Source organism: Harmonia axyridis, chromosome 6, assembly GCF_914767665.1.
Source record: "Harmonia axyridis chromosome 6, icHarAxyr1.1, whole genome shotgun sequence".
In the NCBI taxonomy this organism is placed as follows: domain Eukaryota; kingdom Metazoa; phylum Arthropoda; class Insecta; order Coleoptera; family Coccinellidae; genus Harmonia; species Harmonia axyridis.
Genome location: NC_059506.1, coordinates 33,154,497 through 33,167,305, shown reverse-complemented (window position 1 = coordinate 33,167,305; position 12,809 = coordinate 33,154,497). Strand labels below are relative to the sequence as shown.

General features: G+C 35.4%; 1 protein-coding gene across 2 annotated transcripts; it reads right to left on the bottom strand.

The window, feature by feature from the left end:
- Positions 1–2,732: 2,732 nt before the first annotated feature.
- Positions 2,733–6,977, bottom strand: LOC123682097. 2 transcript variants are annotated; one of them, XM_045620502.1, is made up of 8 exons: positions 6,611–6,977; positions 6,190–6,557; positions 6,036–6,137; positions 5,498–5,824; positions 4,880–5,441; positions 4,675–4,815; positions 4,092–4,620; positions 2,733–3,895 (listed from the first exon to the last, which is right to left on the bottom strand). In XM_045620502.1, the coding sequence occupies exons 1-8, from the start codon at positions 6,622–6,624 to the stop codon at positions 3,725–3,727; spliced, it is 2,214 nt and encodes a 737-aa protein (XP_045476458.1). In that variant the 5' UTR covers positions 6,625–6,977; the 3' UTR covers positions 2,733–3,724. The 2 variants fall into 2 exon arrangements, with proteins under 2 accessions (XP_045476458.1, XP_045476461.1); XM_045620505.1 differs by lacking the exon at positions 2,733–3,895 and adding an exon at positions 3,902–4,038.
- Between the last annotated feature and the right edge of the window lie 5,832 nt (positions 6,978–12,809).

Sequence of the window (12,809 nt, the reverse complement as noted above, 5' to 3'; positions counted from 1 at the left end):
GTTGTTCAGGCGTGAGTCTATTCATGATGAATTGCCAAACCAAACTGAGAACAAATCACTCGACAGCTGTTAAATCTGTCGCTATCTTGAACAGTAATGCCAACTTAAAGTTATATACCTCGAAAAAAAACACCCTATATTAATCCAAAAAGTGTAAAGTGTAAGCATAGCTTTAGCTGAACTTGCGCCTAATAAATACGGTTATTATTATTATTATTATTCTTTACCAACCAAAAAAAATCAGTCATCTTTCGCTGCCATCGCATAAATCCTTATCAACAAATATTCGCGCATTCGCGCCAAGATGAATAAAGATATATCGAAGGCAGGCATTTTCAATTCCACACCAGGCATTACGTCCGACAATAAACGAAAGACCAACCGCCATATTAAACTCCTGCGTGATGTCTTCCAGACTGTTTTATGGCCGGGGTTGCAGATGGCGCTCATTCTATTGCGGTCGTAAATTTCCCAACTTTCTACCGGGATCGGAATAACTGTTGTCCCGAATGAAATACGGGAACACATATAGCAGAGCTCATATGACATCGGTTGCCGGTATGGCCAATAAAAAATATCAAAGTTTGTAGTAATATCTTATGGGCCGACTGATATTTCGTGCCTCAGGGAAGGTGGGGTGGAAGGGGGTGGTTTAAAAAGATTTGATTTATGAGGGGGCAAGAGGGGTTAGATGAAGGAGATTGAAATTCGGTGAGAATGGATTTTGGTTTCGTTTGGGTGATCATAAATTTTGTGGTTTGGTTCTCTGGTGGATAGGCATACAGGGTAGTTCAGATTGTTAATGTGGATTCACGACTTGTCTTGATATTACGATATTCAAGCTACTTGACTTGGGATTGACTTGAAATCAACTCAAGTTCAAGTAAAGTAGTAGTAGTATTCAAGTGAAGGGTGTTTTTTTTAGAGCTATAGAACTTTAAATTGCAATAAAACAAATATGGATTATTAGATTGACATGAATTTTATTCATCCGAAAGATAGTCTTGTGGCATTACATTTTAAATATGATTTCCGGCATATGACCGGCACGGCTGGCTCGGATGTAGTCCAATCTGGACGTCCAATTTTCGATGACTTTTTCCAACATTTGTGGCCGTATATCGGCAATAACACGGCGAATGTTGTCTTCCAAATGGTCAAGAGTTTGTGGCTTATCCGCATAGACCAATGACTTTACATAGCCCTACAGAAAGTAGTCTAGCGGTGTTAAAACACAAGATCTTGGAGGCCAATTCACAGGTCCAAAACGTGAAATTAGGCGGTCACCAAACGTGTCTTTCAATAAATCGATTGTGGCACGAGCTGTGTGACATGTTGCGCCGTCTTGTTGGAACCACAGCTCCTGGACATCATGGTTATTCAATTCAGGAATGAAAAAGTTAGTAATCATGGCTCTATACCGATCACCATTGACTGTAACGTTCTGGCCATCATCGTTTTTGAAGAAGTACGGACCAATGATTCCACCAGCCCATACAGCGCACCAAACAGTCAGTTTTTCTGGATGTAACGGTGTTTCGACATACACTTGAGGATTAGCTTCACTCAAAATGCGGCAGTTTTGTTTGTTGACGTAGCCATTCAACATTCAACAGTAATGCCAACTTCTTGACTTGAATCAAGCTCAAGTCAAGTAGCTAAGTACCTGAGCCTTAGTCAAGTAATTTGAATATCAAGTTAAACCGTGAATCCCTAATTAGCAGTTATTTTCTCAATGATCTCATTTCGAAAACTTTGAATATATTAATTTATATGATTCTTTATTTTAGCAATGGAATGACGTCACGGACGGCAAATTGGAGAAACTAACTGTATTCTCCTTGATAACGCACACAAAAAATAGAAGGGCCACCTACTAGATTTATTTGATTTCATATTCACAGAAGATCCGCTCATGCATAATGTTGTATTTTATTTTTTATTGAGAAAACTATAGCTCTCATGAACAGAACACAGGAGTTAAAAAGTTTTTATAATGAATCGTTATTTTCAATATATATTTTTGAATTGAGAAATTTTGTTTTGTTGAAAAAATTCTGGTGAAAATCAGGATACATTACATCTCACATCCTCCTAGCCAATAAGAATACTTGAGGCGTGGTCTATTTGGCGCGAATTCAAATTTCGTTTGTTTGAATTTGAGACGATATTATTGTAAGAATGCGAATCGAATAATAATAGACTAATCTATAATCTTTGATGTAAATGAAATTTTGTACTTAACTATATTTAACTGAACGAATAAAAATATTGATATTTTTACTATTCAAATTACTTTCATGCCAGACGCTTTCTAAGGTAAAGGATGAACTAGAACTAATAGATATTGAAATTAATAAATATCATTATTCTTCAAAATGAAACCAGTAATTACGAATTGATAACAAAATGGAGATTTACATCACCAGTATTATGAATGTAAGATATGGGAGTACTTCGGATAAGTATAGATAGTAAGAAGAACGCAAATGATTAAACTAAGACATTTAAAGCTATAATGTTATGAGTGTATCATTGGAGGTGAACATAAAAAATATGTAATTATTTTAACGAGATATAATAAGTTGATTTATTTAACAGAAATGAAATTTCATTGGATTTTGGTAAATTACAAAGTATAGAAACTAGCGATTTCATCGTTAATTGATTAGGAGTAAGGAGATAGGAATATATCTTTGCTTGCAAAATATACTAGGAAAAAATACAAAGAGTAAATTATAGGTTTTATTCATCATATAAATACTTTATTATACATTCAAGAGTTAGTAACTCAATACAATTGAACATATAAAAATGTAACTATGTACAAAGTAACTACATTAATAATTCCTACAGTTATTCATTTTGAAGATATACCTTATAATAGTGGCAATATTTATTAGATAATTTCAGGCTCCCAGCTCCCCTACACCTGAACCAAAATATAATATTTGTATAGGTACAGTACGCGAATCTGTAAAAAAAAATTGATCTTGTTTCAAAAGTGAAAAGTTCAGAGAGTTAATTTTCGGAATGTTATCAAGCCTTCACTAGAATGTTTATTTGTGTCTGAAATTATTTAGAACTATAACTATACATATATCACATTACCACACCATTAAATACAATTGAACATTAACAAAAATTAAACTATATGTACAAAGTAACTACATTAATTATTCCAACAGTTGTCCATTTGAAGATCTATCCGAAGATAAACCCTATAGGAGTTGCAATTTTTTTTAGATAATTACAGGCTCCCAGCTCCCCTACACCTGAACCAAAATATAATATTTGTATAGTAATCTCTAACAAAAAATATTGATCAAGTTTCAAAAGTGAAAATTTCAGTGAGTTAATTTTCGGAATGTTATCAAGCCTTCACTAGAATGATTCTTAGAAAATGAAATTATTTAGAACTATAACTATACATATATTACATTATGCCACACCTATGAATACAATTCAACATATAAAATTTACCTATTTACAAATGAGTAACTATTATAAAAATATTAGCTAAATATAATTACATTATACCACACCCTCAAGTACAAAGCATCCTGCAAAAATTTAATTCTGTTCAAAGTATTGAATAATAATCATAGAATTAACTACTTCAAAAATAAGCAAACAACACCATCACCTTTGATTATATATCAGCAAACAACTGAGAAAAATTTAGCAAATAGTTATGTATATTACAATATAAAATAAGAAGCTGTTATTTTTTGTTTGGAAAATAGGATTGTTTCTCCATTTTCCTTTTTTTTGAAACATGCTCACTACCATCTAGTCCCATATTAGTTCTAAGTTTTGATATCTCTGCCAAGAATTTATAAAGTGTGTCATCATCTAAACTTCTGATAAAATTGGTATGTTCCATTATTGCAAACTGCAAAGCATATACTGTCAACATCTAACAGAAACAAAAGACATATATGATTATGGTCCGTAAATCAACCAGAGCTACTGGACTGGTAATGTTGGTTGTTTCAGTAATTGATTATGCACAAACTTTTTAGCAGTTACGGAACCCTAAAGTAACCAGAGTTGATATACAGAACATCACATATGTATGTATATGATACCTCTCGTCTTTCTTCAGAAGTAATGGACTTATTATTTTCTCTGCTCTCCTGAATAAAGTGATTTAGATCTTCCTGGTATCGCAATTCGGTTCCAGAAGGCTCGTTCACTTGTAATTGATTGTCATCATCTGAATGTGAGGAATCTACAACAGAATCGCTTCTCGCCTCAAACAAAGATACAGCATGTATATGTTTACATAGTACTTGTTTCACCGCATTTTCAGGACACTGACACTCGTATCTATGTATACATATTTTACATATATGGCAATATCCTGCTCTACAATCATCATCACAAAGTTCTTTAATACTTACAATATAAAATTTATCATTGATTGAACAAGATGTTACCTTGAATGTTCCCAATTCTTGTGGCTTTACCTTACCTTCCATTTTCTCTGCCTTTTTGTGTGATTCCACAGTTACCTTGTGTTGATAATTATTAGCGTTAGGTCTCTCAACATTTATTATTTTGGTCCACATCTTTTCTTCAACCAGCTCATCTAATAGATCCAATAATTTCTCAACCCTGTTAACATTATAGTAAATCAATTCCATTTATACAAATAAAAATATAACATACCTAATATTACGTTGTGTTCTCATTTTATTATATTTAAGTACTTTATTTAAGCTTTCGATAGCCATATTGGTATTTATTCCTGCATTAATCCTATGACAGTGGGCCCACATTTTTATTCTTTCTTCATTCTTGAAATAAAAGCTAGAAGAAAGTAATACTCTTTAGATTCATTCTCAATAAACATTTAGAGTAGTTAGTTACTTACCTCTGCAGATACTTGAGAAAATCATTTTCCCCTTCCTCCTCCAAATGTTTGAAATAGGTTTCTTTCAATTGTAAAAATATTGAGGGATCTGTTTCTTTTAGAATTGCTCTCATTTTTTTCTTCATGTCCTGTTTGATTTGTAAATTCTTGATTTTGGATCTCCCTTGAATATTCCAATTTTTAATAACGTGCCATGTACAAAGAAGTCTTCTAGGTTCTTTGTCCGTCTTCATCACTTTGGTCCATGCATTATAATATTTTGTATCGTCATCACTCATAAAGAACTCTGCTTGAATGGATTCACCTAGTCTTGATTTGAGTGCAGTAAAAAAATGCTCTTGTATAGTTTGGTCCAATCTATTTGAGAGCAGAAAGGCAACAGGAAAACCCATGTTTTTCTCATCTTTAACTAAAACAATTGTTAGATCCCAGTTATTCCTGTTGGTTCCATGTGTACCGTCGACACAAATGATTCTTTTAAAATCTCTCAACTTTTTTTCCATAACTCCGTTCATGTAGGCCAAAGCAAAATCTTCATCCCTCAATCCAGGACAACATTCACCTAAAATGATATAAAACATTCAGCATTTTGTTAATTCATTATATAGATTACCTCACCAATTCTTTTGAATAAAAACGCATAATTTTCTCCTCGTCCATTCCACTCTTCTACTTTCAAGGCAGTTGCTACCATATCGTCAGCATCCCTTCTTTTGTCAAGGTTAAATTTTCTCATTAAATATGCTAGATCTCCCCTCGTTATTAGATTTAGTCTATCTAATTTGTCATCTCGTATGATCCTAGCATCTTGAATAATTCTTTCAGTTGATACACCGGCAGTTAACTTCTCAACAATAAGGTTTTGTTGATACTCAGTGAGTCGTTTTGTTCTTAGCTCATCATTATGACCCACATGTGTCTCCACAAATGTGACTGTGACAATTCCTAATAAACAATAATATGTAGAATATTAATTTAGATACTACTATTTATATGTATTGGATATGTTCAGTGAATCAGTCACTGGATTCGTATGCTGGTTGTTTCAGTGGCTGATAATCCACTAAACTTTAAGAAATTTGACATTTAAGAGACCCCAACGTAACCTAGTAGATAAAGGCAACATATACTGTATCCATAGTGTTAATATAGTTACCATTTGTTGCAGTTTTAACTAACATTCTTGAAGGACATACTCCTTGAATGTGAATACTGCCTCCGGACTTCATATGGCGTTTCTGACCTACACATTCGTATCCTTAAAAATAAACAGTTATTTTCTTATAATAATCCATTCAATCAGGTCTTACCTCTATAATCACTTCGGTTACAGTTGTAGTTTACTATTGTTTCCCCATTCTTAGTTTTCAAAGTCCTGACACAGACATAATCAACTTCTCTATTCTCCTTTCCTCGCCATGCTTTAAACTCTTCATTGCTCTGAAAACTTAACATACTTTCTTTAATATTTACGTCATGGCTCGTTGCTAAATGTTTGTCCAAATCATTATAGCATGAAAACTTCTCTCTGTTTTCCCCTGGGCAAACAGAACACATTATATGCTGCTTCCTATTCGTTTTTGCCGATTCGTCATTATGAATTTTAAGAAGGTGCCTCTTTTTGTTCCATACATTGGTAAACTCCTTTTGACATACTTCGCAAATTAGTGGATTCGCACTGCAAAAAATACGTGCATTAATGCTAAAAAACATTTAAATAAGGAAGCTTACCTAACTGACTCCATAATTGAACAATTTAGAATTCAAATAAAGGTATATTCAACTTAGCAGTGAAAACTGCTTTTTTTAAATATTCACGTTGAAGCTTTTCCTAGATTGGTGGTATAGAAAACAGTAATAATATGGAATAACTTTCTTCTGGACACAAGTCAATTCGCTCTAAACAATAGGTGCAATAATTCTGAAGTAGTACAGAAACACACTGCTAACAATCGTTAACTGTCTGTTTCTAAATGGTTTTTGTATAAATCCCGCCAGAAATTCTCCCTCGTCGATTGACAAACGACTTCACACGATCACAGTCGAAGACATGGCGCTGTTGATTGGCTAGGAGGTTGTGAGGTTTAATGTATCCTGTGAAAATCCAATAGGGATTGTATGTTTCACCTCTTTCAAAGATCACAAATATTTCCAAAAATCTTCCCACATTCCTTCAACTCTTATACAATTTCAAGAATAAAAATCAAAATCTTCTTTCTCTCATTTTTGAAAGCGTGTAACTTTTCAAGGAAAAACTTAAATTTTCAACAAATAGTCACCCCTAAAAATTGTTTTACGTACCTATTTGCTAACACACTCAGTGTAGGAAATAAGGAAAACATTTCCACATTTATTGTAAAAGGACTTCTACCGTCAAATGAGGATATCATTTACAGAAGGCGTTCTAGTTACCCCATAATTTTCCAACTAATATAAAATCTTGGAGACTTAATGGGGCGTGCTACCGACAAAGATCACCAGCAGATGTGCCGACTTGACCCTAAGTCTTTCACACTAAGCGCTCACCTCAAAGACAGACATTTCAAACCAGAGGTGGTTTATCGTTAATCCAGAGTGTCTGAAGCTTTAATTCCAGTTGATTCCTGCGGCCTCTTTGTCGCCAAGAATCAAGATTATAAGTCCTCTGGAAGACAGGACATCTGGTTCTCTCCCACTTTCGTCACTGTCAAAAATTATACGGCAGATTTGAAACGATTTTCGGAGAAAAGCCATGAAATTTTTGGCTGAAATGCTCCTGAAAGTAATTTGGGATTTAGTATTTATGCATAATGTGACAGGTCTGTGGGGTAGGTAACATATTTCTGTGCATAACTCTGGGATAGTTGGAATTTTCCAAGATATTTCATGAATTAAAGATTTGTACATTATTTCTTCAATCTAGAGAATTATTGGAATTATAGATACTTTCGATGATGGCACATGGTCTTCAGTTCAATTTCAAGGCTTGCATACCTTCAATTCATATGGATATTCTGCACGATATAGTTTTCTGAATTACCTACATATGAGGATGCCAAGATAGCAATTCTTGCTTACTTGTCGCCGACGTCAGAATTAGTTAACTATGCTTCTATGCAATTCAATGAAAATTAAGAACCTAGAAAAAGATTCGATATATTCATCATCAATAGAGACATTGAATAGAAATTGTTTATGTTATTCTCTCTTGTAGTATTGGACTTGGCATTAATACTGAACCTGATGCAGTAGAAATATAACTTTTTTACAAAACGACTTCAATAATAAGGTAGAAATTAATTTAGTCGAATCAAGAGAGCGTTTGTTCATTTTTCTAAGTCTGCAATAGATTTCCCCCTGTCCATATCACTTGAATTGAATGAACAAACTTCTGTACGGGCAGCAGATTCTGTGAAGAATTTGGGAGTGATTGTATACAGTCATCTATTATGAAATCTACATATAGACAGCATAGTGAATAAACTGCAGAAAATAATAATGAAGCCTCAAGTACCTCAAAAGTTTTTTCGATCCAAATCTACTCAGAACTCTTTATTTGATATCGGTGCAGCTGCAGCCTCATCTAGGGTATGGTTTGCTTGCCAACCCTCAAATACTCGACTGGAAATCTTTTTGAATTGGCTGCTATTATAGATGTTTTCCTGAATTTGGTAGAAATCAATAGAAAAATTAGAGATCAGGAAATTTTAACCTGCATTCATATGGTAACAGAATTAAAGGCCAATCTGTTGTGATACCAGCGATGCATAGGATAAGAGGTCAGAAGTCACATGGGTTTTTGGCTTCTACATTCACCTTCCCCAAAATCTTTAGTTGCTAGGTATCATGCGATATTTAAAGAGGAATACAAAATCATGGATATTTAGACAGTCGAGACAGTATTTAGCAGGTGCAATGATGTTGTGAAGGGTTGTTTTAATTCTTTGGACTAAATTTATCTCATATCAGATTAAATTAGATTAGACGAGGGGCGGAAGATCATCCAACCTGGCACGCACCTTGACCTAAAGATCTATTATGATTATGATTAGAAAAATCTTGTAATAGTTTTATGTTGGGACTCAATTGTTTTCATCTTCCGGTAAATCACCTTCGAGAATATTTCTGGTTGTTATGAGAGAAAAGTGTTCTGAATCTATATATGTAGACTATGGATTAATTATCATATTTAGTTCATTTCAGTTTTCGTATATTTTGGGAATTAAAATTATTATTATCAAAGGAGAAGAGGTGTCGTAGGTGCAGTTGGACCAATAATTCATCAGGGTCTTATAATTTCGTCAAAAATTACAGAATTTTGTTGCTCAATCACGAAATATCGTTTGATCTTCACAATCCAAGATTTCAACTTCATTAAGATCTTTTTTTTTGTCACGAATCTTGAAAAAGGAGACAATGATTTCGAAACGAAGTTATAAGAAGTTGAATTATGGCTCCAATTCCCTACGAAACTTCTTCTTTTCAATATATCATAAACGAGAACACACCAGAATGATTATTATTATCTATTGATGTTAGATTTCGTCCAATGATATAAAAGCTGTAATAGATGATTCCTTTGGTATTCCCACCACGATCTGACTCCTTTTACCACCTCGAACACCTTCAAATCGACATCAATCGCGAAAAACCCGATCTAAAAAAAAAAAATGACCCACATAACCGCCAGGCAGGGTGCGTGCTGAGAAAAATTCCTCCAACCTAATCGAATTACGTTCCACGGGACGCAAAAACTAATAAATCAGTGACATTTCCATGCCGCGGACCCCCACCACCCGCTGGCCTAAGGTGACCTCGAGGGTTCTGTTCGTGAGCCGTCCCAGATAAGGAACGGTTAACGCGAACCGACAGAAGCTTTAGGAAAACGGGGCTGTTATCTCACGGAAGCCCGAAATCGATTGTAATTCTTCTCTATCGCTGGCTTCCGCCTTGCCTGCGCTTTTCGACGCTCGGAAGGGTTCCGTAAGATGGGGGTGGGGAGAGAGGTGGTGGGATTGGGGGGTTTCTGGAGGATTCAGGTGAGGATCTTGAGTTTCTGTTTCGGATTTTTAGGCGGGAATGGCTTGGAAGGGTTAAGAGGGAATACCACCACGTGGTTGTTTAGTTAGATTATTAGAGATATTACTTCTTAAAAATCATTGATTTTTATGGAATTTTCACATAATTTCATTGAACAATAATCTACATGGAAGGAACTAAGTATTTTTTATTTGTCAATGAAAAACGAAGAAAAAATTCTGCTTCCACTGTTTTTTTCCGAAGTTCGAGGCATTTATATGCTTTCACGAATCCTGCGTTGAAAAAAAAACTAGTCATCTTTTGAAGTGATTCACGAATCGATCTAATTTTTTACTTCTTCATAAGAACGAAAGTGTCATTGATCGAAAGAGTTATAGTTCGAAGGAGCAACGTCTGGATAATACGGCGGGTGGGATAGGACTTCCCATTTCAACGTTTTCAAGTATGTCTAGACCACTTTCGCAACATGGGATCGAGCATTGTCATGGTGTAAAATAACTTTATCATGTCTCTCGTTGAACTGCGGCCGTTTGTGTTTAAATGCTCGGCTCAAACGCATTAATTGCATTAGATAACGATCGCCTGTGATTGTTTCAATCAGTTTCAACAACTCATAATACACTACGCCGAGCTGGTCCCACCAAATACTCAGTATGACTTTGGAACCGTGAATATTCGGTTTGGCCGTCAACGTGGAAGCATGGCCGGGATATCCCCATGATTTGCTGCTCTTGGAATAATCGTAAAGAACCAATTTTTAGTCTTCAGTCACAATGCGATGCAGAAATCCCTTCCGAACCTGCCTCGAAAGCAGCTGTTCATAAGCAAACAAACGCCGTTCAACATCTCTCGACTTCAACTCGTACGGCACCCAATTTCCTTGTTTTTGAATCGTTCCCATAACTTTCAGGCGTTTTGAAATGGCTTGTTGCGTCACTCATTGATCCTGACAATTCATGTTGAGTTTGATCAAGTAATGCCTCCAATTCTGCATCTTCGAAAACGTTCTCTCTTTCATGGGCATGCTGGTCTTCGACGTCAAAATCACCATTCTCTCGGCACGTTCTTTCTCTAATAGCGACCTCAGCATAGGTATTTGAAAGCATTCGATGAGCCTCAGCCACAGATTTCGTCATATTTGAGCAGAAAATTAAAACGCAAATGATGGGAATTTGGCTCGTAAGCTGACATGTTTAATCGAGAATAACTTCACGATGCAGACATAAATCGACTAATATTTTGATGGCGTTTTGTTAACAAATACTTAAGTTTATTGTATGACATCTACGAGATTTATTTATCTATAATGTGGAAGTAAAGTTGTACACTAATACTTAGTAACAATCACTGATATATTCTTAAAATATTCGTGATAAAAACCTACCAAAATCATAGAAAGAGGTGAAACTATAATTTCGTGAAAGTTGTCGTAACAAAACGTTGACTGAAAGGTAGATAGTGTCTTGACTGAAGCTACTGAATACCTAAACTTATAATACCTTTAATACCTTATTTCAGTGTCTTAACCCCGATAAAAACTCTTTCTTCCACATTCACGTAGAAATACATGTCCACCTCGCATTCTCCATAGATAATACTTCTCACTACTGAAAATAAACGGCCCTAAGATACCACCCTGGGGCACCCCCGCTTCTATCTCCCAATCAAACAATTTCATCATCCAAAACTTGCAATTATCATTCAACTCACAATGCAAAGCGAACCAGATCGTTCAATCCCCGATGCAACGTAACACAATAGCTGGTCAACGGGTTCGTTGCTCTCATTACACCTCTAGTTTCGAATTCCAACGTCGTCCAGTCCCCATCAAAGCTCCAGATAGCCGTCTACGAACAGGCACGTTCTCTCTCCTCTCCTTCTTTCTGGGCTCCGATCTAATCATCGCAGCAGTTGCACACCTCTATGGCGAGGAACAGGGAGAGGTAACAGGACGAGTCCGTGTTCTCTGTTCTGCTCTGTGGCTCGACGATCGCCAATAAGGCACGTAGCCAATTTATTCGATGATTTTAATTCCGCCATCTCGGAATGAGAACGGAGCTTTGGGAAGGGGTTTTAGTTTTAGAGGCTGAGGAGATGGTGATCTTTGTACTTGGTGGGGATGTTGGGGCTGTATTTGGAGGGATTTGGGGTGAGATAAGGGTTGGAGTAAACAGTAGAATGATGGGATTTTATCGGAAATGTATGATATAGAATCTAAGGAAGTCAAGACGGTTTGGTTAAGAAGCAACTGAAGGAAATGTTGAAGGGAAAGTGACAACCTGTCAAATTGGCTGAATATTTGATATGTTGTAGTCGAAAGTCGAAGTCATTCCAAACAAAAAGTTCAATAGGCAAAATTTTTTCTACAAGCTAGTTTTGATGCTAGAGGCCTCTGAAAACTCTTATTAGTTCTCCATTGTTAAACAATACAAAACTTTATCCGGGATGATCATAACTATTCAGAGTAATCAAGATGTAAACAGTCATCATTCATATGAGATTCTATTAAAAGCATTGTTCTTTGGTGTTGTTGTATTGGGTCAATTATACAGAGTGTCCCAGCCATTTATAATTGTTCAAGTTCAATTATACGAAAATGGTTACAGATCGACTTAGCGATCTACAATCAACTATCTCTGCAAATGTTCGTCTCTGGTGTAAGTATCATAATCGTAGTTTCATTTTCACTTAGCCTTTCGCGTTTCGCAAGAGCCTTATGGAGAGTAGGAATTGTTATTCTATAAGAAACAAAAAATGAATCAATTTTATCATCCTAATCAACAAGTTTCGTCTGTTCAAACAAATTTGAATATTTTCCATCGTTTCGAAAAATTTTAGTAACATTAACGTTTAGTGTTTCACGGCTTGATTTGATATTTAAGCTATTTGACTTGTACTTGAATTGAAATCC